The sequence below is a fragment of the Gekko japonicus genome, unplaced genomic scaffold (assembly GCF_001447785.1).
Source record: "Gekko japonicus isolate JY-2015 unplaced genomic scaffold, Gekko_japonicus_V1.1 scaffold1500, whole genome shotgun sequence".
In the NCBI taxonomy this organism is placed as follows: domain Eukaryota; kingdom Metazoa; phylum Chordata; class Lepidosauria; order Squamata; family Gekkonidae; genus Gekko; species Gekko japonicus.
In genome coordinates, this window is record NW_015173177.1 from 347,973 (window position 1) to 375,421 (window position 27,449).

The 27,449-nt window shown below is 46.8% G+C and overlaps 1 protein-coding gene across 1 annotated transcript; it reads right to left on the minus strand.

The window, feature by feature from the left end:
- Window positions 1-46: 46 nt before the first annotated feature.
- On the minus strand, window positions 47-27,449 carry PRKAB2 (protein kinase, AMP-activated, beta 2 non-catalytic subunit). Its single transcript, XM_015422574.1, has 8 exons — window positions 27,371-27,449; window positions 20,391-20,594; window positions 17,361-17,527; window positions 10,074-10,167; window positions 3,892-4,012; window positions 3,659-3,792; window positions 2,265-2,333; window positions 47-1,371 (listed from the first exon to the last, which is right to left on the minus strand). The coding sequence occupies exons 2-8, from the start codon at window positions 20,550-20,552 to the stop codon at window positions 1,294-1,296; spliced, it is 825 nt and encodes a 274-aa protein (XP_015278060.1). The 5' UTR covers window positions 20,553-20,594; window positions 27,371-27,449; the 3' UTR covers window positions 47-1,293.

Consider the following 27,449-nt stretch of genomic DNA (forward strand, 5'->3'; position numbering starts at 1 on the left):
CCCCCGAACCTCACTGCGATCCCCCCCGAAATGACCTCTGGTTAACTGATCTGTATCCCTCCGAGTACCATCTTTAAATGATATATGAGTGGCTTTTTTCTTTATAAGGAGGACTCGCCCCCTGTTTCGTTTGGAATTTGGGATCAGGATAAATGGGAGCTAGGAAATGAGTTCCTGAAGCCTCACTGGGGCCTCCTCATTAGTATGGGACTTTTTAAAAACATTCAAATCAGTTATTTTACTGAACCCTAAGAATTCTGTTTCTTTCCATATGGTCTTTACTTTTGTTATGCCCATATATCTTTAACATACTGATAAGAACATTTAGATGCAAGAATTATAAAAGGTTTTTTTTCTCCTGTCCCCTTTAACTATGCTAAATAAATGGAGGTTTTAAAGGAGATTTGTGATTCAGCACGAGGGGTACTGATACAGGCCCTTATTGCCAACCGAGGAGAGCTGAGTTTGCAGGAGTGAGTCCATCTTCCTAGGCAAACACGTAGTTTGTTATATAATGTACAGGCAACAGATAGTGGTCTTGAATATTTGTGCTAAAAGGGATCAGACTTTACTGGAAATCCACTGAACACACTGTGTACTGAACTTTAAACACTTGTGTTTTGCATCCATTTGCTTACAGTGTATGGATTCTATACAACATATATATGTTTCGATAGTCAACTGCATCGTGCTTCAGTCCTTCGTATGTTAGTGTGTGTTTTTTTTTTACTAAAATACCCCTACACTTCCAGGTAGGGTCCTTGAGGGGAGAGGTATCATTATCTGTAAAACGGCACTTTTAAAATCAATAACAATTAACAATCACATGATGGTGAGGAACAGGAAGCAGGTGTCGACCGAACATCAGGTGAAAAGACATTTCCCTTCTCTGCCTTGAACCCTGCTGTTCCCATAAAGATCTCCAGGGCGGGAGAACTGCAAGAGGCCATCCGGCACAGGCCACGGAGGAAGAGAGATCTTTTGCTTTGCCTTTGTGTTCCTCACAAGGAAGCCAGGTCCCTTCAGGGTCCATCGGATAACGTGCCCAACACCTTGACGGTACCAACGATGTGCAATTAAGAAGCACAAGTTATAGGGTAGAACGAGTCACCAGGGGAACGAAAATCACACGTGAACAAGACACGGTTGGCATCTTACAGAGCTTTCAGCTCTACCGGGAATCTGACGGCCACTCTTAACGCTTGCCGTGTATTCCAGTGCGGGCACACCAAACAGCAGTCTCTGAACAGCTCCCCCTCCTCTGTCCAACAGATAACGGGGACCGGCAGCAATTTAAATGGGCTTGTAGAGGAGGGTGGTAACGTATTTCTTCTTGTAGCGGTGGGTGGCACTGAGCACCATCACACCATCCTATAGGAAGGAGACAGAGAAGTGTCAGCGTGTTCACAACAGGGGACATTTCCAGGAGGGCGGCCATGTTGGTCTGCGGTAGAAGAGCTGGATTCGAGTCCAACGGCACCTTAGGGACCAACAAGATTTTCAGGGTTTTAACTTTTGAGAGTCAGAGCTCCCTTTGTCAGATTTCAAGGGATCGGGTCTGTGAAATGATCCTGATCCTCCAGAGTCCATTCGGAATGCCTCCCCTTTTCAACTTCTCCTTGCTCTCCTGCCTGGGGTCCTGAAATGCCACCCCCACCCAGTCCGGTTTCAGACGATCCATTTCACTCTTTGCAGACAATGCAAAGCAGAATTAGCAAAATGGGGCAGAGAGACCCGTTGGATGGGTTAAAAGACAGGGCAATGTCTAGTGAATTAGGTTACCTCTTGATGATGATGATGATGATGATGATGATGATGAAGAAGAAGAGGAGGAGGAGGAGGAGGAGGAGGAGGAGGTTGGATTTATATCCCACCCTTCAGTACCCGAAGGTGTCTCAGAGCGGCTTACAATCTCCTTTCCCCTCCCCACAACAGACACCCTGTGAGGTAGGTGGGGCTGAGAGAGCTCTGACAGAAACTGCTCTTGAGAGAACAGCTCTGACAGAACTTGTGACTGATTTGTTATTGTATTTTACGGTATTTTACTGTTTTATACTTGCGTTTTTATTGTTATCATCTTGGCACATTGTGCCCTTGTCAGCCACCCTGAGCCTTCGGGGCGGGATATAAATCCAAGGATAAATAAATAATTTCTAAAAATCCAAGGTCACACCAGCAGCTGCATGTGGAGGAGTAGGGGAATCAAACCCGGTTCTCCCAGATTAGCGTCTGAACTCCTAACCACTACACGAAACTAACCTTACCTTAATGGAGAGCGCATAGAGATGGTTCAACATGACATGATTTGGCTCAGGCAAAAGGGCTGGATCACACTGAAAAATAAAGAAAGGTTGGTCCAAAGAGACAGAGTCATGGAAATACTAATGCAGCCTGTTCGGGCTCTCCCCTATACCTTGATTTTGAGTCACACGTTGATAATCATCTCTGATATGCCTCATAGGGTGTGTGAGGAAACCCTGGCTGCCTTATAGTTATCATCCTAACTGTGCAGGAGTCGTGAGCTCTAGGACGCTGTGTTCCCCAACTTGTGGGTTGGGACCTCAAAGGCGTGTTGCAAAGCCTCTGGAAGTGGGTCGCAGGCCAGCCTTCCCTGATGGCTGCTCCTGCCCTTTGAAGAAGAGGAGGAGGAGATTGGATTTATACCCCGCCCTTCACTACCCGAAGGAGTCTCAGAGCGGCTTACAAACTCCTTTCCCTTCCCCTCCCCACAACAGACACCCTGTGAGGTAAAAGAAGAAGAGAAGAAGATATTGGATTTATACCCCGCCCTTCACTCAGAGTCTCAGAGTGGCTTACAAACTCCTTTCTCTTCCCCTCCCCACAACAGACACCCTGTGAGGTAGGTCCTGGGGCTGAGAGAGCTCTGACAGAAACTGCTCTTTTTCAAGGACAGCTCTTATCAGAACTACGGCTTGCCCAAGGTCATCCAGCCAGGTGCAAGTGGAGGAGTGGGGAATCAAACCCGGTTCTCCCAGATTAGAGTCCGCCCACTTAACCACTATACCAAACTGGCCCCAAACTTTGCATCACTTCTTTCCTCCTTGCCAACTTCTCAAATTCTCATCCTCCACTCTCTGTGGTCTCTTGCCCAGGCCCCTGCAGTGCCTCATTGCCCTCTGCCTGCTGTGGGAGAGGTACTGCACGGAGCCCCTTCCCGCCAACCTGTTCACCGCCATCTTTGTGTATCTCCTCAGCCCAGTGCCCCCCCCCAAGTGTACCTGATGAAACTCCAGCCCTGGCCCCAGGTGACAGAGGAGGAGGAGACAGAGGAGAACTTTCACTGCCTTGGGGTTCCTAGTGGGGGCAGCTGCACCCTTTGTGTGATGTTTGTTGGTTTCTCAAAAAACACCTGATTGGGCACTATAGAAAATGAGACACTGGCACAGATCGGTGCCAGGTTCATAGTTTGCCTGTGGCACCAAAAAACCCCGGGCCAGCTCTGGATAGTTCGCCATACAAAATAAATACGGACTTGAGGGTAACCATGCTAAAAAGGTTAGGAACCACTGCTTTAGAGGAACCATGTGTTTTGCAGAGAACAGGCGTCTCTCGTGATGGAAATTTCCGGGGCTCACTCTCCCACTTATCGTAAGCTGTCCTCATTGGGTGTGTGTGGGGGGGTGGGAACGGGACTCACCGAAATATTAGTATCCTTGTTGAGGATGACTTGGAGGAGGTGGGGAGGGAGAATGGGTGGGGATTTGAAACGCTCTTCAGGCCGATAGACGTACATTTCTTGACTATAAATCCCAGGAGGGGAACCAGAGAGATCTATTTTAAAAGAAAATTCAAGAAGAGGGCATGAGAAAGAAATCAGAACAAAAGGACCAGCCTTTGGGATGTTCGGACCAAGGAGCACAAAGGAATCACCTCGACAGGAAGACTCTGAACTTTCCTGAGAGTCCACTTTCAGAGCATCAAACACCTCAAAGTCCGACTTCTTGACGTGAATCAAATTGTTGATAGTCCCCATCTGACTGGTGACCACTGGCTGAAAGAGAAGACAGATGGAAGGCTACCTGCCTCATCTACAAGATCAACCCCCCCCGAATGCACCCCCCCACACACATAATAATAATAATAATAATAATCTTTCCATTTATTGATTGCTCAATCCATGTAGAGCTGCCGGCTCTGAGCAATTTACAGTTACTCCTGAATTTCACATGGGACTAACAATGCTGGGGGTGAGGACAACATATATCATTAAATCGCACACATTTCGTAGTCGACGGAGTTTGGTCGGCTGTAAGGTCCAGACGTGTTCCTGGCAGCATTCCTTTTTTCGGACACACAGAGGACAGTGCAAAAATAGCCATGTCTCTCTAAGGCCTTCTGGTCATGATGGTGGAAAGTGCCATCAAGTCGCACCTGACTTTTATGGCGACCCCATAGGGTTTTCAAGGGAAGAAACATTCAGAGGTGGTTTGCCATTGCCTGCCTCTGCATTATGACCCTGGTATTCCTTGGAGATCTCCCGACCAAATACTAGCCAGGGTCAACCTTGCTTAGCTTCCAAGATCTGATGAGACTGGGCTAGCCTGGGCTATCCAGGTCGGGAAAAATTGTAGCCCTTTTTTCTTTTCTTTTCGTCATCAAGTTGCAGCTGACTTCTGGTGACCCTGCAGGGTTTTCAAGTCAAGAGACATTCAGAGGTGATTTGCCATTGCTCTGCCTCCATGTCACAACCCTGGTATTCCCTGGAGGTCTCCCACCCAAATACTAACCAGGGTCGACTCTGCTTAGCTTCCAAGATCAGGGTAGCCTGGGCTATCCAGGTCAAAGCCTTCTACAGGGAGAGCCAGTTTGGTGTAGTGGTTAGGCACGTGGACTCTAATCTGGGAGAACCGAGTTTGATTCCCCACTCCTCCACATGCAACTGCTGGTATGACCTTGGGTCAGTTACAAGTTCTCTCAGAGCTTTTCTCTCAAGAGCAGTCCTCGAAAGAGCTCTCTCAGCCCCACCTACCTCACAGGGTGTCTGTTGTGGGGAAGGAAAGGGAAGAAGATTGTAAACTGCTCTGAGACTCCGAGTGAAGGGTGGGGTATAAATCCAATCTCTTCTTCTCCCTTCTTCTTCATCAGACCAGAACCCAATGATTGAATGAGTATGCAGTGGTACATGAAAACAGTCCTTCTCCTCCAACAACACTGCAGACGTGGAGACATTCCCCACAAAGCCAGTTTGGTGTAGTGGTTAAGTGTGCGGACTCTAATCTGGGAGAACCGGGTTTGATTCCCCACTCCTCCACTTGTACCTGCTGATGTGACCTTGGGTCAGTCACAAGCTCTGGCACAGCTGTCCTTGAAAAAGGGCAGTTTGTGTCAGAGTTCTCTCAGCCCCACCCACCTCACAGGGTGTCTGTTGTGGGGAGGGGAAGGGAAAGGGGTTTGTAAGCCCCTCTGAGACACCTTTGGGTAGTGAAGGGCGAGGTATAAATCCAATCTCTTCTTCTTCAACAGGGCATGAAGTATTTCTAACACCTAGCTCGTGACCCCCACCCCACCCCAGATTACGAAGATTCCTAGTCTTTTGCTAGATTCTTTGATGATGACATTTCTCTCATCCGGTCCCCACTTGGATGCCAAAGCGAAAGCTGATCTTTGGTGAGAGGTATCTGAAGCTCCATGTGTCAAAACTGTAACGGAGAGCTCTGGATGGCTCTCTCTGACTGACTGGACAGAATACTTGGGAGTGGTGAAGGCCAAGAGATCCTTGCTCACTCTGGCCTGATTTAAATCTAATGTTTTTTGTAACTTTCAGCCAGGATGACGAAACCCTCTAGTGGAAATTTCCCAGAGGTTTAAAGAAGGCAACGGTGACATCTGTTTAAAAAGCCTTCTGCAGCAAAGGGGGAGTTGGCTAATTAAAGACCTATATCAAATCTTTACCCTAACCTGGATATCCTAGATCTTGGAAGCTAAGTAGGGTTGGGCCTGGTCAGTATTTGCATGGGTGAATACCAGAGAAAGCCAGGCAAGGGCAAACCACCTCTGAATGTCTCTTACCATAAAAACCCTACAGGGTTGCCATAAATCAACTGCGACTTGCTGACTAAAGGGGGGGGGGAATCTCCCTTTTCAATCTGACTCTAGGCCTGGTTTTGCAAGGAGGACAGCATGAGGGGGGGGGATCCATTATTTTGATCCTGCTTGATTTATCAGCAGGCTTTGACACAGTGGACCATAACCATCTCTTAAATCTGCTGAAGAAGAGGGAGAGGTCTTCAGAAATCATTCTCTAGTGTTTGGGCTTAACAAAACCCATCCGTTACAGAAATGGAATCACCTCTCCGAGACCTCGATTATGGGGTTCCCCAAAGTTCTTTTCTGTCCCATGCTCATCAACATTTGCCAGGCCGCTGAATGAAACCATCACTTAAGTCTATTTATTTATTTAGATATTTATACCTCCCTTTTTTCCCCCAAGGGGAGCCCAAAAGGGCTGACAAAATTGTTCCCCTCACCTTCAATGTTATCTTCACAACAACTCCCCTACAAGGCGGTTTAGGCTGACAATGTGTGACTGGCCCAAGGTCACCCAGTGAGCTTCCATGGCAGAGTGCAGATCTGAACCTGGATCTACCAGATCCTAGACGGACGCTCTAGGTTGTGTGAAATATACCATCTTTTTGCAGAATGACGGAATCCCGTCTTTTAAATACTGGGACAAGTGTTTCCCCGATGCAATATGGTTAAGAAAAGATATGTTAAATTTGGGGTAGTGTATATTTATTAGGGGCTGCGGTGGCTCAAGTGGTTAAGACGCTGAGCTGTAGACTGGAAGGTCGGTAGCTCAGCAGTTTGAGACAATGTGTGACTGGCCCAAGGTCACCCAGTGAGCTTCCATGGCAGAGTGCAGATTTGAACCTGGATGTACCAGATCCTAGACTGATGCTCTAGGTTGCGTGAAATATGCCATCTTTTTGCAGAATGACGGAATCCCGTCTTTTAAATACTGGGACAAGTGTTTCCCCGATGCAATATGGTTAAGAAAGGATACGTTAAATTTGGGGTAGTGTATATTTATTAGGGGCTGCGGTGGCTCAAGTGGTTAAGACGCTGAGCTGCAGACTGGAAGGTCGGTAGCTCAGCAGTTCGAGACCCGAGTGTGCCGCATGTCGGAGTGAGCTCCCGTCTCTGGCCCCAGCTCCTGCCAACCTAGCAGTTCGAAAGCAAGAAATTGCAAGTAGATATACAGGTACTGCTTTGGTGGGAAGGTAACAGCGTTTCGTGCGCCTCGGCATTTAGTCATGCCGGCCACATGACCATGGAAACGTCTACGGACAGTGCTGGCTCTTCGGCTTGGAAACGGAGATGAGCATCGCATCCCTAGAGTCAGATTCGACTGGCTTTCGAGCAAGGGAAACCTTTACCTTATATTTATTATTGCCCTGACCTAGATGGCCCAGGCTAGCCCAATCTCATCAGAACTCGGAAGCTAAGCAGGGCTGGCCCTGGTCAGTACTTGGATGAGAGACCACCAAGGAAGTCCAGGGTCGTTAGACAGAGGCAGGCAATGGCAAACCACCTCTGAACATCTCTTGCCTTGGAAACCATGCAGGGTCACCATAATTTGGCTGGAACTCGATGGCACTTTGCACCACCACCATATTTATTCTTGTGTAGTTTTGCACTCCACCTAATTTAAAAAAATATATAGAGAGAGAGGTGATGCTGGTGAGTACAGCTGATTTGACAGTCTGGATGCAACGCATTTATCCTCGGCTCATTAAGTAAAGTGCATGGAATCCTTCCGGACCATCCTTGCTTTTTGGAAAAGCAGATCAGTGCTTCTAGGAATGGCATCCTTCAGTTACATCTCCTTCAAAACTAGCCTCACCAAGAGCCAGTTTGGGGTGGTGGATAGGAGTGGCAGGACTCTAATCTGGAGAACTGGGTTTGATTCCCCATTCCTCCACATGCAGCCAGCTGGGTGACCTTAGGTCAGTCAAAGTTCTCTGAGAGCTGTTCTCTCAAGAACAGTTCTTGGAGCTTTCTCAACCCCACCTACCTCACAGGGTGTCTGTTGTGGGGAGAGGAAGGGAAGGCGATTGTAAGCCGCTCTGAGACTCCTTCGGATAGTGAAAAGCAGGGTATAAAAACCAACTCTTCTTCTACTCTCAGCTGACCTATCCCCAAAAATCTGAGCTTTTGTAATTTCCAAGACTGCTCATTGCCACATGTTCTGTTGGTGATTATCTTGAAGACATTGCAGAAGTCACAGCTGGCACCAAACAGTGGCTACCCATCTCTTTGTTTGGGCCTGGTGTCACGGACACACTGAGCCAGTTTCAGAATAGGGCACCAGGTCTTTGTTTGGTTACAAACTTGAATCAAGATGCTGGTTCTTCTCCCTCTGCACATATGAGCCTGTGTGTCAACGGACATCTTAGTGGCAGGTTCTTTTGGCAGTGACCTCCACTTGGGCTGTGTGTACAATGGGGCACGGAAACAAGCTTCCTCCCCCCGCCCCCAGCCCTGGTGGCAATGAGCAGAGTGGGAGAGGCAGGAATAGTATGATGGCGCAAAAGCACAGGCACCGAAATGCCCCCACAGCCCTTTCTCCCCTCTCTTTCCCTTCCCCAGCCAAGCTGTTTTATGGAAAGGCCTATAAAGGTGTGTGGCAGAAGGCCATTTTCAAAACAGAGGGTGCGTTCAGATGGGGCATTTCAGCCGGCATAAACTGTACTGGTTGGAACCGTTGCAGTTTATGCTGGCTGAAACGCGATCACACTTACCTCCTGTCTGCGGAGCCCATTGCTGTATGCCCATTCACACACAGCGGGCGTCGGCAGTTTGTTGTTGTTGTTTTAACTCAGTTTGTGCATGCGCATAGGCAGCCATCCACAGAATGGCGATTTTCACGCATGCGCAAAACACCCCGTCCAGAAAAGCATGCCCTGAAGAGAGGACTTACCTTTAAAGTTTAAAGAGCAAACTGGCCTCCCTGAGGTCCCGAACTCCTCTAAAACGTTAAACTAAGGACCTTTTTTTTTTTTTTTTAAAAAAACGCCGGGGCGAAGCTTCGCCCAAGCACATATTGCCAACCTAAAAAAAAAAATGGCGGGCGAAAATCGGAAGCCTCGGGCTTCCGAACGAAAGTGGCTCTACAACGGTGGAGAGCGATCAGACGGGGGGTAAAGCAATTACAACCGTTGCACTCAGGATACCACCACTTGGGGACCTAGTGGCAGAATACAACGGTTTAAAGCTCTTTGCAATGGTTAGGGACAGAAGGCAGATGTTCGCCGTGTGAACGCCGGTAAGTACACCAATTCCAACCGGCACCTATACCGTTGTAAATGCCCCGTCTGAACGCACCCAGAGTGTAGCCCACCTCCCTTCCCTGTAGCGGCAACAGGGGGGGGGGCACTTACACGGATGCTCCACCACATCCATGACAAAGAATCCCCACTGAACTGGGTAAGTGCTCAGAAATGAGAACTGAGGGGAACCCACAACCCCCATGTGATTGTGTTTATGACTGACAGTGGTGGAGACCCCAGACCCAACCAGCATAATCCATAATGTGTGAAGAGTGTGTGTGTGTTGTGTTGTCAGACGCTTCCGACATACAGAGACCCTATGAATTAATGTCCTCCAAACGTCCTACTGTTCACAGCTGTACTAAGAGGCCCTACTAAAGGCCAAACAACACAATATGTTTTTTAATGAGTTGAGTCTGGGCAAGCTCGCTTTTACCTCAGGCATGCTGCGTCTGGGCAAGCTCGCTTTTACCTCAGTCATGTAACAGCAGTGGCAAACATCACTCTTGAAGCCAATTTAGCTCAAGACAGCTGTGCAGGGGCAGGAGAGGGCTCCTGCCTTCACCTCATGCCTTCTCCCCAAGCCAAAATGGCTTCTGTCTGGCATTATCTCCATAACTTTGGAGGTGTACATGGAGTGTTCCAAGCAAGTGCAGCCAACATTAGGACAACCAAACCTCCCCTGGTCCTATCCCAACCACTGGCTGAAAATATAGTGAAGGGCAGAAAGGTCTCTCAGTAATGTGAAACAAACACACACATGCACGGATAAAAAGGCATTACCTCGGTGGGGTCGTGAACCCACTGACCATCCACAAAGAACTTGTACTGGTGTTCTCCTTCCGGCAGGTCCAGAATGGCAACAAAGTCATTGTGGCTAAAAGGAGAGGAAAACGTTAATTGCAACACACGAAGGCTAGGGTGACAGTGTCCAGTGCTCAAGACCAGCCACACGGGCGCGAGCAACCAAAGGAGCCACGTAGCAAATAATTCTAAGCAAGCGAAGGGGGTATCTTCATAGCCTAAGCAGGACATAAACTGCAAAGGAGGACAAGGTTGCCAGGTCCCCTTGGTGCGCGTGGGTTTCTGGCACTCCCTACCCCAGCACTGGCTAGCTGGCCGGTGGGAGAGAGTTACCGCCCCAAACGCGATGTGCCTACATCACCCAGAAGTGACACAGGCACATCAGTGATGTCGGGGTGGGGTGGGGGACACTCTGCGTTTTGGGCAAAACTCTGTGGTAGAATTAGCTTCAAACCATAGAGTTTTGCCCAAAAACCAGAGTGTCACCCCTGACATCCCCAACATGCCTACGTCACTAACTCAACGTGCCTATGTTACCCAGAGATGACGCAGGCATGGCGTGCTTCTTCCCTCCCTTCTCCTAGAGTGTCCTAGTAAGCCCCCCACCAACAATGTCGTTCAGACCTGGCAACCCTAAAGCGGGAAGAAGGAAACGTTGCATGAAAACCAACTTAAACAGCTGGGGGGGGGTGAGAAAAGGAATCCACAAGGCTGTTCTCATGTAGAAGCGGAAAGAGTTGGGTGGGTCATCAAAATGTACATGGAAGCAGTGTTCCCTCTAAGCTGAGTTAGTGTGAGCTAGCTCACAGTTCTTTAGCCGCTGGCTCACACATTTTTGTCTTAGCACAGGAAGGATGGCTGCAAAGCAAACTGATTAATGCAGCAGCCAAATGGCTCGTTCACAACTTTAATGCCAGTAGCTCACAAAGTAGAATTTTTGCTCACAAGACTCCACAGCTTAGAGGGAACGTTGCATGGAAGGTTTGTTATTTTATTTTTTTAATTTGTTCTGCCTTGCTTTTCTTCCCTATGGGGATCCAAAACAGCTTACAACATCATACCTTTCCATTTTATCCTCGCAGCAACAGCCCTGTGAGCAGCGTTCCCTCTAAGCTGAGTTAGTGTGAGCTAGCTCACAGTATTTTAGCCTCCAGTTCACAGACTTTTGTCTTCGCTCAGGAAGGACGGCTCCAGAGCAAACTAATTTATGCAGTAGCCAAATCGCTCGCTCACAACTTTAATGCCAGCAGCTCACGAAGTAGGATTTTTGCTCACAAGACTCCACAGTTAAAAAATAAACAATAAACAAAGCAGCTGGCCCAGACGGAATTCCTGTTGAAGTATACAAAAAGTTCGAAGACCAACTCCTAATACCTTTCAAAGAAGTACTCCAAAAGATACCAAAAGATGCAATTATGCCAGAATCATGGGAAGATGCCATCATATCATTGATCCACAAGCCGGACACAAACGAAAAAGAGATACAAAATTATAGACCGATTTCTCTACTTAACGCAGATTATAAAATTTTTGCAAGTATTGTTGCAGCGAGATTCAAAAAAGTGCTACAACAAGAGATACATCAAGACCAAGCGGGCTTCCTACCAAAAAGGCAGATGAAAAATAACATAAGAACAGTTATAAATATACTTGAATATTATGAAGAACATCCTGAGAAACAAATGGCGCTAATTTTTTTAGATGCTGAAAAAGCATTTGATAATGTATCATGGGACTTTCTAAAATTAAAATTGAAGACATGGGAGTGCGGAAACGACTTCATGAATATGATATCAACAATCTATACAAAACAGCAAGCAAGCATTGTTGTAAACGGTGAGATAACAAAAAAATTGAAATTCAGAAAGGTACCAGACAAGGTTGCCCGCTATCACCGTTACTATTCATCTTTATATTAGAATCGTTAAACGATAATATAAGGAAAAATCCACTAATAAAAGGACTGAAAATCAAAGATGAAGAATATAAACTACAAGCGTTTGCCGACGACTTAGTCTTCATCATAGAATACCCGACAACAACTGTTATAAGCCTATTAAAAGAAATTGAGGAGTACGGAGGCGTAGCTGGTCTTAAAATAAATTACAAAAAGACAAAGATTTTAACCAAAAACTGTCCGCAAAAAATAGAAAACGAATTACAAACCTTGACGAATCTGCTTATAGTAAACAAAGTGAAATATTTAGGAGTAACGCTAACAAACAGGAACAGTATGCTAATAGAAAATAACTACAATAAATTGAGAGAAGAAATAAAGAAAGATCTACTAAAATGGAAAGACCTCCAGCTATCATTAATGGGAAGGATCGCAACGATCAAGATGAATATTCTTCCCCGTTTTTTATTTTTAGCACAAAATCTCCCAATATTGAAAAAAAATCAATATTTTTTGGACTTGGATAAATTAATAAGACCTTTTATCTGGCATCCAAAAAGAGCTCGAATCAAGTTAAAGATATTACAAGATAAAAAAGAGAGAGGTGGACTGGGACTACCGAATTGGCAACTATATTTCCAAGCTGCGGCAATGGTGTGGATCAAAGATTGGATTCAGTTAAAAAATTGGAGAACATTATACTTGGAAGGCCACGATCTTTACATGGGGTGGCATGCGTACCTATGGTACGAAAAAGATAAAATACACTCCAACTTCCACAATCACATCATTAGAGCGGCATTAATAAAGGTGTGGAAAGAAATGAAATATAGATTTTATAAGAAAATTCCAAGATGGGTGTCCCCCCTTGAGGCATTCATCAACACAAAATTAATGACAAAAGAAAAAGCTATATCGTACGATGTATTATTAGATGAAGAAAATAAACTAAGACCTCTGGAAAGATTAATAGACAAAAATATTTACTTAACTTGGTGGGAGAAAATGCAAGTTCAAGATAGATATAACAAAGATAAAAACGGGGAATTTGTAAACACCCAAACTGAATTGGATAAAATATGGTTATCCACAAATGATAAACTCATTCAAAAAACATACTCCTTTCTCCTTGACGATTATCTTTTTGAAGAAAACATAAAAAATGTTATGATTCTTTGGATGAAGGATTTGGGTAAAACTATCCAAAACGAGGAGTGGGTGAAATCTTGGAAATCAATGAAATTAATGAGGGCAGTAACATTTAAGGAAAACATATTCAAGATATTCCATAGATGGTACTGGACCCCAGAAAAGTTATCCAAAGCATATAAAAATGCAAATAAGAATTGTTGGAGATGCAAATCCAATGTAGGGACGTTTCTCCATATGTGGTGGAACTGTGAAAAAATGTATAAGTTTTGGGAAAATGTAAAGGATTTGATATCAGAAGTGCTGCATATAACTCTAAAACTATACCCGGAGACTTACCTCTTAAATATTATTCCAAATGAACATAAAGGAAAAAACTACTATGTAATAACATATATGCTCACAGCAGCTAGAATCTTAATTGCTAAATACTGGAAGCAAGAAAAGATACCAAAGAGAAATGAAATAGTAGAGAAAGTAATGGAGGTCGCAGAAATGGATAGATTAACACTTATTTTGCAAGGGAAGGACGATAAGGTGTTTAAAGAAAGATGGGCAGAATTTTACAAATGGATAGAAAATAACAATTTGTAATAGACTCAGACAATAGATATGTTGACAATATAAATGTAATGATTGTATATCTATGGAAAAACTTAAATAAAACTGTTAAAAAAAAAAAAAAAAGACTCCACAGTTAGAGGGAGCATTGCCTGTCGTCAGAGTCCCACAAAATCAGGCTCAACAACGTTCCTTCCAAAGGATCAAGTTTATTGAGTTCAGTAGAAGCAGGTCGTCATCTGTGCATACATTCTGTGTAAAGGCTAACCCAACAGGCGGGAGAGGGGAAGATATACTGCGTTTGAAGTGGAGGCCCTCTGATGGGGTCAAGCCAATCAGAGGTGCAAGCCTTGCGTGTGGAAAGTAACAACTACAGGTTCCCAGGAAGGCGAGAGTGCAAAGCATCAAGGTCAGGCAAAAAGAGAAGGCCTAGTGTGAAAAGTGAAAGCTAACAATCCAGAACAATAAGATGCTCACTCCACAGATTCCCTTCCCCCTCCACATACAATGGCAGCACAGCAGACACATGTGAGGTAGGATAGGCTGAAAGAGAGTGACTGGCCTGAGGTCATCAAGCAAGCTTCTGCGGAGCATTTGAATCCAGCTCTCTCAGATGCTAGTATGACATCCAGGGGTAGTTTCGTAGAAAAAGAGCTAGGGGAACTCATTAGCATAACTCATTAGCATATGTCACACCCCCTGACATCAGGGGCCCGGCGGTGGACCTGCAAGGTCGGCGGGATTGCGAGGAAGCCCCGCCAAGGCCCTCCCTGGCCCCAGGCAGGCAGGGGTGGGGAGAGGCGGGGGGGGAGCAACTTACCCCCCCCCTTCTCCCCCCTCCTCCTGGCTGAACGAGGGCTGGAAGCGGGGCGGGGCTTCGTCATGTGCCCCGCCCCCCACACCTCACCCGGGGGAACTGCGATCCCCCGCGATCCCCCCCGAATCAACCTCTGATGACATCACTATGCCATGCTGGCTGATACCAAGAATTGCCTCAGAGAAAGCATCCTGCTATCCTTCTTGGAAAATACGCAAGCCGCACAGTGCAAATGTTCTCAGAAAGATCCTCAGAAAGGAAGCAAAGCTGCGCAAAGCAGCATGCGCTTGGAGTGATCGGCGACAGCTTCGGATTCCAAGTGCTGCAATTCAGCTGCACCGGCCTCTTCGTCTTCTTGAACGGCTACACCTTGTATGGCGATACCTGCCCCACTCTAGCTGGAGGCGACGAGAAGGTGGGAAAGGGGAAGGAACAGTGAGCACAGGTGGGTGTGCAGGGTGATAATTCTCTCTGTATTGTGATGTTTGCAAATGCCAGGGGCAGGGGTGGCCTAGAGGAGAATGAAAGAGGTGCTCTGCCTGGGCAGCCAAACAGGAGCTACCGGCCTGGCAGTCTGGAAAACAAGCGGGGATGGCCCAGTTGCTTTAAGCAGCAACCCAAACAGCATCCCCTGGGTGTCCTAAGTATACTGTGCGCTTTCCCCTGGTACTCCCCTTGGTACGGTACACAGATGTGGTCCAGGAGTTCCAGATGGGACCCAGGAGGAAACATGGTTCCCGGGCATGTGAGGATGGGAAGGGCCATCGGCTCCGTGGCGTCTCCAAGGAAAGAGACACAGGAAGTGGCGGTGGCTACCAGCATGGACGGCTTCAAAGGGGAATTAGATAAGCATATGGAGCAGAGGTCCATCAGTGGCTATTAGCCACAAGGTATAGATAGGGGCTCTGGGGCAAGTGATGCTCTGTCTTCTTGGTGCTTGGGGGGGGGGGTCAACAGTGGGAGGTCTTCTAATGTCCTGGCCCCACTGGTGGACCTCCTGATGGCACCTGGTATTTCTGGACACTGTGGGATACAGAGTGTTGGGCTGGATGGGCCTTTGGCCTGATCCAACATTGGCTTCTCTTATGTTCTTATGAGACACATAGAGGCGGTGGGCCATTCCCTGCCTCTGTGCAGAAACCCTGGACTTCCATGATAGTCTCCCATCCAAGTACTAACCAGGGCTCACCCTGCTTAGCTTCTGAGGTCTGACAAGATCAGGCTAACCTGGGCTACCCAGGTCGGGGCTACTGCCAACTTATGGCGACCCCATCAACTTTTCAAGGCAAGAGATGTTCAGAGGGGGTGTGCCATTCCCTGCCTCTCTGCTGAAACCGTGGTCTTCCGTAATTGTTTTCCATCCAAGTACTAACCAGGGCTGACCCGGCTTAGCTTCTGAGATCTGACAAGATCAGGCTGCTGTGGGAGGCGGAGCCAGTTACAAAATGGCCGCCACAGCTTCCTTTCAGTCACACGGTGAAGATCCTTGTGCTGTGGAGGCAGCTGCCGCCAAAGCAACATTTTAAAAATCTGCACAACCAATCAGATCGCCAGTGGCCACCCAGAAGCCTTGCTGGGCCAAAGCCCCACCGACCCCCACCCACTTTCTACAAACACTTGGCAGGAGCCAGGAAAAGTGTCAGCGAGCACCATGACGCCCACAGGCACCACGTTGGAGACCCCTGTTCTAGACAGTGCTTGGTTTATCTAGGAAAGAAAGGAGTGATTCCTCCTCCCTGACAGGTACCCACATAGTTTGCACAAAAGGCACACATCACATCAGCCAGTGCTCCCTCTAAGCTCCCGGAAGAGATCCGGGCCCTGCGGGGCCTCTCTCAGTTCCACAGGGCCTGCAAGACGGAGCTCTTCCGCCAGGCCTTTGAGTAGGAGCCGCCGCCACCACTATTCCACCTTTGCCCCCTATGCTCTGGCGTATTAACATCATGATTGCCTGGCCCCCCAAGGGGGGAGCGAGGCGCCTGGGCATGGCTTAGATGATAAGACCTTAGGAAGTAGTTTGGAAGTTAAGATCTACCCATCTTGTCTAAATCTGTTTGTAAATTTGTTATTGTATTTTATTGTAAGTTATTGTTTTTAAACTATGTGTTTACTGTTTTAACCTCAGCGCATGGTGCTCTTGTTAGCCGCCCTGAGCCTTCGGGGTAGGGCGGGATATAAATTCAAATATAAATAAATAAATAAACATAAATAAATAAATAAGCTGAGTTAGTGTGAGCTAGCTCACATGTTTTTAGCCTCCGGCTCACACATTTTTGTCTTAGCTCAGGAAGGACGGCTCCAGAGCAAACTAATTTATGTAGTAGCCAAATTACTTGCTCACAACTTTTATGTCAGTAGCTCACAAAGTAGAATTTTTGCTCACAAGACTCCGCAGCTTAGAAGGAACATTGCCCCCAACTGCAACATCCTGACCGGTGTGGCAATTACCCCACATGGGCCCTTGCAATGACAGAAATTAACTTTTCCTGGATCCAAAAAGACTGCTGGGTGGAGGGGAATGCGCGAGAAGATCCATGACTGTCAGCATTTTCTACTGATGGATCACTCTATCCAGCCGGTACACTGAATGCTGGCACAGTCAAACTGACTGAACTGTGCACAGTAATCAAGCAGCAAACCTACAGTACTTGCCCTGTGGCCCTGAAGTTTAGAAAACAGTTTGCTTTTGTTGTTGTTGCTGTTGAAAATGACATCTGAGATCCTCAGGAAATTGAAATTTGCTGTCAATGCTGTGTTCTGTGCCTTTCCAGCACTTGCATTCACTCGTCCATAGCTACAGCTCCAGAGCTTAGAGGGAGCATTGCACGTCACCCTTCCTCACCTTTTAATGAGAGGAATCTTAGTGTTCCAATTGTTGAAGGATCCCGAGATGAAGACTTCCTTGCCTCCTTCAGTCCAGCGGATGACGGTAGGCCGAGCTTGCTGGGATGGCTTGGTGGGGTCATCGAAATCAGGCTGCCAGGACACGAATTCTTTCTCACAAGGAAGCTGCAACAGGAAGAAGAAGAAGAAGAGTTGGCTTTTAGACTCTGCCTTCTCTACCTTAAGGAGTCTCAGAGCTAGGGTTGCCAGCAATGTTCCCTCTAAGCTGCGCAGTCTTGTGAGCAAAAATTCTCCTTTGTGAGCTACTGGCATTAAAGTTGTGAGCAAGCGATTTGGCTACTGCATAAATCAGTTTGCTCTGGAGTCCTCCTTCCTGAGCCGAGACAAAAATGTGTGAGCTGGAGGCTAAAAAACTGTGAGCTAGCTCACACTAACTCAGCTTAGAGGGAACACTGGTTGCCAGGTCTTACCTGAGTCACGGCGGAGGGATCCAGCCTGGCTCCTGGGGTCTTCTGCTGTGCGCGCTTTGCACACGTGCCACAGTGGTATCATCCGGAAGTGACCTTATTATGCCAGGCATATCGTTCGGGGGCGCTCTAGCATTTGAGTAAACAAACTCTATGGTCACCACAGAGTTTTTACCCAAATACTAGAGTGTCCCCCACACAACATGCCCGGTGTGATGACGTCACCCGGAGTCATCCAAATCAGTCTGCCAGGACTCAAATTCTTTCTCATGAGGAAATTCTTTCTCACATTGCTGTGGGCACTTTGGGCGCAATGGGGCTCTTGGGAACGGGGCTCCCCCCACCCGCCAGTTGGTTCACAGCAGACTGGAGGACCCGAAAGGAGGAAAAACCCCGCCCCCAATCCAATGGCAACCCGACTCAGAGCGGCTTATAATTTCCTTCCCTTCCTCTCCTCACAACAGGCACCTTATGAAGTAGGTGGGGCTGAGAGTGTTCTTTCCCCCCCATTTAAATGTTATTCAGTTATAACTTTTCAGTAACAAAGATAATATAGCTACGGTTACAATCAGTATCACTCGAGTGTGTCAGAGCATTACTGATCTTACGTATTACAAAGTGCTAAAAAAGTATTTTAGTAATTACAATAAAAACTGGGTCTTTAATTCGTTAGAAATAAAAGAGATTTTGGTAATATGGATTATTCAGAACTACACCTCCTTCAGCTAAGGGCTAAGAGAGTTCTGAAAGAGCTGTGACTGGCCCATGGTCACCCAGCTGGCTCCATGTAGAGGAGGGGTGGAGAATCAAACCCGGTTCTCCAGATTAGAGTTCGCGGCTCTTAGCCACTAAACCATACTGGCTCCAGCCCTCCACACAAGAGGGGGGGAGGGGGCAGAGAAATACTTCCTTGATACTGGCATCAGAATATCAGGTGCACCCGTGATCAGACACTTGATACTTTCTTAAGCCTTGCTCAAGGAGGCAGCAGACTCCTTTCTAGTTCCACAAGGAACAGCTAATCCCTCTTTGGGCTCCACAGCCATGAGGGAAACTTTGCCTTCTCCTCTCACCCAAGCTATTTCTGGAGGCTCACAGAGTTAAGGGCAAAGGCGATCATAAATAAAAATTACCCATGTGATTATTTTCTGTGCAGGCCTGCTCTCTTAGAAAAGGCACAATACACTCTAGGGATCTACAATATACATACGTAAGTACCGTCAAGTTGTAACTGACTTATGTGGCGACCCCAGTAAGGGGCTTTCAAGGCAAGCGAGAAGCAGAGGTGGTTGGCCGTAGCTTTCCTCTGCAGAGTATTCTTTGGCAGCCTCCCATCCAAGTAATGATCCTGCTTAGCTTAGTTTCATTCATACCACAGTTTGACATATCATATACAAATCTTCTCCTGAGGCACTTTGCATCATGAACTAAGTCACGCCCGGTGAAACGTTTGTTTTAAGAATGTATTTATGGTAGAAAAACCAGGAGAAGATTTGTATATGATATGTCAAACTGTGGTATGAATGAAACTAGACAAGCATAGGAATTTTTCTGATGAAGAGACGAAATGAAGAGTCTCTCTGGAGATTTTTGTCGGATTCACTTGCATTTTGATAGAAGTTCACCTTCACCTGAAACTTACCATTCTTACAGCGCTGGCTCTTCGGCTTGGAAACGGAGATGAGCGCAGCAACCCTAGAGTCGGATTCGACTGGCTTTCAAGCAAGGGAAACCTTTACCTTTACTATCTGCTTTAATATTGTTGTTTGTTATAATATAGGAGCTGTGGTGACTCAAGTGGGTAAGATGCTGAACTGCAGGCTGTGGAAGGTCGGTAGTTCAGCAGTTCAAGACCCGAGTGCCGCATGACGGGGTGAGCTCCCGTCTCTAGTTCCAGCTCCTGCCAACCTAGCAGTTCGAAAGCAAGAAATTGCAAGTAGTGGGAAGGTAACAGCATTCCATGCGCCTTGGTGTTTAGTCATGCCGGCCACATGACCACGGAAACGTCTTCGGGCAGCGCTGGCTCTTCGGCTTTGAAACAGAGATGAGCACCGCAACCCTAGAGTCGGATTCGACTGGTTTTCGAGCAAGGGAACCTTTACCTATGTTATAATATACTTTGATAACGCTCAAGCGCTTTGTTCTATCAGTCTGCGCTTCGTTTGTTTACATTTTCAGATTACAGCAGTTACCTTCTGCTCAGTATGTGAACTGCTCCGCTCAGTGTGGGGGGGGATTAGAGGGAATATTGCATGACACCCCTGGGCACCACATGGGAGATCCCTGTGTTACACCACGTCCCTTCCCCTCCCCTCTACATTATATGGGTTCACTTAAGTAGAAAGCCACCGTCTGGAGAATCAAGCTTCAGTACACAATGTGAATGAGTAAGACGCAGTACTCAGTGTGAGGCTCAGCTACATACAAAGCCGAAGTCCATGAATTCACAGCAAAACTAACACATATCAGCACCGTGCCCTAACTAAGTGCTTAGGAAGGCAGATAGCCAAGCAGCACAATGTGACCGCAGCAGAAGGATCAGGCTTAAGTCCAACCTGTACCTTGGAGTCGTGGGTACTGAAGACGTTCGGATCATCAGTGCTGCCCACCATGATCTTGTGCGAGTGGTCCTTGGTGTGGTGGGCACTGCTGGCGCCATCGGAGCGGTGAGACTTCGAACCGTGGCGCTCCCCAGACATCCGCTCACTGGTGGTGTTCCCCATGGTAGGACCACTGCAAATTTCAACCGGCTAGGGACACAGGATCTAGAGTGAAGTTAAAAAACTTATTTTTTTAGTGGGTTCCCATTAACACGAGATTTTCAACCGCTTTCTCAACCATGTCACAATCTGGCAAAACACTACTTTTGGTTGTAACACACATTTAACATTAAGTAGCGCTGTCAAATTTTTGGAAGTTTCGAAGCCATGCTGTCAAGGAGTCCAAGGCTGTTGTACGCAAGTAATCCAAACCCTTTGTCATTTTTAAAATTACATGAAGTTTTATTTCATTTCTGTCAAAACAAAAGGTATAAACTACAGGTGACTCAATACGCTAAAATCACACAGCAACCCCCCCCCCCAAGAAAACTAGCTTAACTATCTAACACACATCCAAGTTCTGCATTAGATGGCACAAACCTTGAGGAATTTCAGACAGACGATATAATCCGGAAGAGGAACGGTTCCCAAATGGTTTCTTGTCTGTCATTTCAGACAGAACCATTTTAGAACCGGTTCCCTACTGGAATATATTTGTAATTTCACACACAAACGCTTCTGTCCCGTTTAGGAAACGGGGCTGAAGCGTTTTACCTTTCAACTGCTTCCAAGTAGTCTTCAGTTTCCTCTCCTGGTTCCGATGCACTTTTTCCCACCGTTTTTTGCCCGCTTTTTTTTAACATTCGCTTTATAGCATTATAGCGTTATAATACTATAACGAAACAGCATCATAACAACCCCATTGGAATGCCTGGAGTGTTGTGTTATAGCACTATAGCGCTCTAAAGCGAACGTTTTTTAAAAAGCCGGAGATCGCCCACGCGGGCAAAAAACAGCGGGGAAAAGTGGTGCAGTCTGAAATGGCAAACCGCTTCAGATCCAGCTCTTTACCATAAGGGGAAAGCCATGTGTGAAATGGCAGCTTAAGTCTATGAGTCAAAGGCCACAGTTTCTGCATTTGCTACATTGCACTATAAGTATACCATAGTCCGGGCCTTCAGTCCATCAGAATCCAAGCTAGCCTCCTCTTTCCGGGCTCTTAGCTCAATTATAGTTTTTTTCGCTAAGCAGCATCAGGTGATGATGACACCCAATCAGGACAAGTTCTTGCTGGAACCCTCTAGAAAATTACCTCACCACCCCTCATCCCTCCCCTTCCATCCTATGGGTTGCAGGTTCTCATGAGAAGCTAATTACCACATTTCCAACTCCGGCCTTGAAGATGATATGGGCTGTGTAGGCCGAGAGACCAATTACTAACACCTGCGGGATGGGACAAGCCCATTACTACTCACATTAACCCTTGAGGGGGGTCAGGGGTGCTTTGCCTCACACATGTAGAAAAGCAAACAGTTGGGGGACAGGGAGTTAAAATATATGCAATACTTACTTTCTTACTAAAGGTAAACGTAACCTTACTGCTTTAAGAGCAAAGAATGCCTAATTTATAACTTAGGATCTAATATGGTATGAGTTGGCAGATTTCCAAAGTTTAGAACAGCCTCGCAGGGCTCTTTTTTGTAGCAGGAACTCCTTTGCATATTAAGCAACACACCACTAATGTAGCCAATCCTCCAAGAGCTTACAGTAGCTCCTGTAAGAAGAGCTCTGTAAGCTCTTGGAGGATTGGCTACATTAGGGGGTGTGGCCTAATATGCAAAGGAGTTCCTGCTACAAAAACAGGCATGGAACCTCAGCTCAGGAGCCACATGTGGCACTTTCACACATACCGTGTGGCTCCCAGCAGGGCGGCTGGGGAAGCAAAGGGCAGGCATGCCTCCCCGATCGGTTTTCCCTTCCCCAGCCAGTGTTCCCCTCCCTGGGTAGGCTTGAGGTGGGGGGGAGCACAGAAAGGGAGCAACTTAAATGCATTCTCAAAGCCCACCCCCCAGCCTACAAATATCATTGGATAAATAACTATCACTATCAATATCTATTGTTACCCCTTTTGTTTTTTATTTTTGACAGTCTCGTTTAAAGTTACTAGTAAAAAGCAAATTTGCCTATTTTTCAATAAAAACCTGTGTGTAATATTTGTTCATGTCTAGTTGCGGCTCTCGGACATCTGACGTTTATTCTGTGTAGCTCTTACGTTAAGCAAGTTTGGTCACCCCTGGTTTAGAAGTACAAATGCTTTATTATTTCTTGACAGGCAATACTGCGAAAATTCCCAGTAGCTGAAGAGACAGCTTCAAACCACTACATTCAACACCACTGCTCCCTCTAAGCTGTGGAATCTTGTGAGGAAAAATTCTACTTTGTGAGCTACTGGCATTAAAGTTGTGAGCGAGCGATTTGGCTGCTGCATAAATTAATTTGCTCTGGAGCCCTCCTTCCTGAGCTGAGACAAGAATGTGTGAGCCAGAGGCTAAAAGACTGCGAGCTAGCTCACACTAACTCAGCTTAGAGGGAACATTGCTCGACACTATCCTAGCATACATACTTTAGTTTTTGCTATCTAAGAAAAACCAGAAGCTGAAACACAGATTTTATAGCAAACAAGAAGTGAATGATTTAGACAGAAGCATCCCCATACAGCTGAATATTTCTCAGCCGTGGCCCCAAAAATGTGGAACCCCCATCCCAGGGACTTTCTTCTGTCCCCTGCTATCTGTGTTCTAAAGCTTGCTTGCCCCCTACATTGGATGAAAAGATAGGATTCATCAATCAATCAACCAACCATAGAATGACTGAGTTGGAAGGGGGCATAGATGCCATTTAGCCCAGCCCCCTGGTCAGTGCAGGATCAGCTTAGAGCAGGCATGCCCAACTTTGAACAGGTAGTGATCTATTTTTTCCGGCCAAAAGTGCCGGTGATCTACCACCATGAAAATAAAGTTTCAAATTAGTTTCAAATTAGATTTTAACCTACTAAAGTTCGGTTCCACACCCCAAAAAAACCCCACACATGCAGTTCTAAAAGTAAAAATAAGAATTCATCATACTGGCACCAATAATCAAATACCACCAAACAATCATCAAAAAAACCCAAACACCTGTCCAGCAAACCAAGAGACCAAGTGGGGCTGGTGATCTACCTCTGACCCCTCTGCGATCTACTGGTAGATCGCGATCTACCTGTTGGACATACCTGGCTTAGAGCATCCCTGACAAATGTCGGTCCAGCCGCTGCTTGAAGGCTGCCAGTGATGACAAGGAGCTCCCCACCTCCCTAGGCAACAAATTCCACTGCTGTACCACTCTTACTGCAAAAAGATTTTTCCTAATATCCAGCTGGTGCTTTTACACCTGTAATTTAAACCCATTAAATGAGTCCCATCTTCTGCTGCCAAGAGCAATCATGTTCCCTCCTCTTCTCCAGACTGAACATTCCCAAGTCCCTCAGCCTTTCCTCATAGGCCTTGGTCTCCAGGCCCCTGATCATCTTTGTTGTTCTCTTCTGCTCCATTCTGACCACATCCCTTTTGAAGTGGGGCCTCCAGAACTGCACACGGTACTCCAGGTGTGGCTTGACATATATTTCATGTTTATTTATTATATCTGGAGAATGTTAATTCATAGGGTCACCATAGGTCAGAAGCGACTTGATAGCACTTAACACACATGTGGGGTCCACATATCTTTGGGACCGCCTCTCCAGGTATACCGCTTGAAGGGCATTACGTTCAGCTGATAAGAACTTGTTAGTGGTCCACAGCCCAGGAGCTATCTGGCTGTCCTTGACCAGGGGCAGGGCTTTTAGTACCCTGGCCCCAACCCGGTAGAACTCTCTGCCAGGTAACATCTCGGCCCTACAGAACCTGATGCAGTTCCACCGGGCCTGTAAGGCAGAGATGTTCTGCCAGGCCTTTGGTTGAGGACAGGCCTTTGGTTGAAGACAGGCCTTTGGTTGAGGACAGGCCTTTGGTTGAGGACAGGCCTTTGGTTGAGTCCATCTGGCTAGCACTCACACCCTGTCCTCCTCCTGCAAGGCGGTAGCAGCACAACTGGAGATTCTGAACACCATCTGTTTAATTTTGAACTGATACCAGAATGTTATTGTCATTTTAAAACGTTTCTAACGATATGATATGTTGTTTTAGTATGTCATCGTACACCACCCTGAGGCATGTTTCAGGGAATGGGCAGTATAAACATTGAATTTAATAAATAAAATAAATAAATAACACATCTTATAAGAAATATCAATAAATATCAGGATATAAACTTTTATAATATAATATTAGGATATAAACATTGAATTCAACACTGCACTTTCGCCATACACATTATAGCATGGTAGCTGGTGAGAACCGGTGTGGTGCGGTGGTCAGAGTGCTGGGCTAGGACTGGGAGACCCAGGTTCGAATCCCTGCTCTGCCATGGAAGCTGGCTGAGCGTGAGCTTGGGATAGTCACACATTCTCAGCCTAACTTACCTCACAGGGTTGTTGTGAGGATAAAATGAAGGATGGGGGAAATATTGTATGCCACCTTGAGTTCCTTTGGAGGAAAAGTAGGAAAAAACTTACTAAATAAATAGGGACAAAATTAGTCACATATAAGCAATGAGCATATTTTGGAGAATACACAGGAATACATATTTTGGAGTATACACAGGAATCCTCATTATTGAATATTGAGAAGAATGTCTTATATAAAAATCTTCATACTACACATTTTGACTAGCACCTGGTCCTGAAAGCCCTACACTCAACCCGAAGGAGAAAATTTTTCATAGGGTTGTTTTTTTTCAGTGCTCCTTGAAATTTCCAGTTTTTCAGTGAGGAAAATCAAACAACAAAAGAAGTCCTCTTCAGGACTTTCTTCCTCATATTTTTCATTTCTCCCCCATATCTCTGCTCTTGGCCAGGATGGGGTGAAGCCCCCTCAGATGGACGATTCAAATTATGTTTATGCCTGCCAAAAACAAATCTGACGGGGGGGGGTGTATAATCAAATAATTAACTGTCCATTTTGGTCACCCAGCAAGAACCCAGAACGCCCAGGAGGCCAGGCTAGGAAATCCTATCCCAAGGAAATCGACAGAGTGAAAGCGGCAGCTGTTCTGAAGCCTTCCTTTACCTCAGCCTCGATCTAGAGAAGACTCCTGTTTCTGCAATGCAAACGGAAGGGTGCAATCCCTGAATCGCATCTCAGGTAATGTGAAACGAAAAGGCCATGAAAGAGGGCGGAAGACCATACACAGAGATCAACTGGCTTCCAGCAGTACCAGACCAACTGGTGCCTTGATCCAGTGGAAAAGGCACTACTTACTGCATTAGATGAGCCGGGAACGGCAATTTCAGAGCCAAAGGGAAACCCCCCAAAAAGAAGGACCAAAGCAAGCCCTCTTTTGTTTGCAAAAGATTCTGCTGCCAGCAGAAACAAGCAATTATAGTCATCATGGAGTGTGAATTTAATGCATAAGACTCACTTAAGGAGGGGTAGGAAAAGAGAAACTATGCATAAAGTTCTCTCCACTGTTTTGCCTAAAGGGTTGTGTGAACTTCCCTACTTTGTTCGGAAGATTTGGGAATGGGAGATCAACACTGGCCCAGAGAGCGGCTCCTGGGTGGGTTCTCTGGTCAAGTCACCCAGATGGCTGCTTGGGAAAGAGCAACAAAGGGGGAACCGCTTCTTCAGGGGGCCCAGCTCCCTCCCATCTGCAAGGGAAAGGAGAGCATTCCCTCCTCGGCCTGCACTGCTGCCAGCCAGATGCACACCCTTCCTCAGCTTGAACCCAGCCTGCAAAAGCATGGACCAAGGAAGGGCCGAGTATCCTTGGTTTGGGGCCACGAAATACCTTGAACCAGACCCCGAGTCTTTCTTTCTCGGAGAAGGGTGGTTATTCAGCGTCAGGGGAACTTCTTTGCTCAAAGACACCCTTCAACCTTGCTAGGTCTTCCTTTCAAACAGGCGCTTGAAAGTTGAAGATTGGCGAGCCTGAGTTCAAATTGTGACAGGGTGCCTGGTGGGAAAACATGTTTCCCTGTAAAGAGACCTGAGCAAGAGCTCCTCTGAAGCAAAGTTTCATTTTCAAGGGTGGCCCTTGCCAGGTCTGCCTTGGGAATCCCTTTACCGATGGCTCCCTTTCTCCAAGATGTTCCTGGAGGTCTATGTGGTGTCCCCCTCCCCAAGGGTCTGATGGCCCTTGATCACCCCAAGCCTCAGACCCCGAGGCATGCTTCAGAGCATGTGCAAATGCTGGATTTCCTCGGGGGTGCACAAGTCTGTCTCACTGGACGCCACTCACGGCATATTATGCAGAGAGTCATATTGCTATTCATTAGACTGACAGCCCCGCTTGTCTGACAGCTGCCTACCAAACGGGCTGACGTTATCAGTAAAGAGAGTAGAGATCATCTCCACCGACCAGTTCAAACAAGAGATTGCAATCAAATAGAGAACAAACACCACTGACGGCGATAACGGGAATGGAGCCGCCACGACCTTGAGAAATCAGAAGTTCAGACAACTGACTCCCTCCCAAGCTCTAGAATCGGGGAGGGATGCTCCTGAGTCCGTGCAAAGAGCAACGGCTAAATGTCCTCCCGGTTTGCTTTACTGTATTGGATACCGTCCGGTGCACGTTGCGTGGAGAGAAGGAATACTGTATCTGCTAAGATCGACATTTCTTTTCTCCAGTGTTCACCCTCTGAAGCACTAGACTGCAATCCTGTAACTAATGCTGCGGACAACAACGAAGGCGGCGGTGCTCCTGAGCATATGCAGAGCGTTTTCCCCTAGATAACGGAATGCAGATGCCATAGCCAGCCCCTCCCTTAGACATACGGGGGGCGGAAGGAAACCCAGGCAGCCCACTGTCCTCCCGCACCCTTCTTCTTCCTTCAGCCGCTGGCAAACCCCCCCCCCCCTTACCTCTGGAGCTGTCTTCGTCCTCCCTGCAAGGCGGAGGAAAACAAAGCGCATGCGCATCTCGGCGCCTCAAACCCACCCC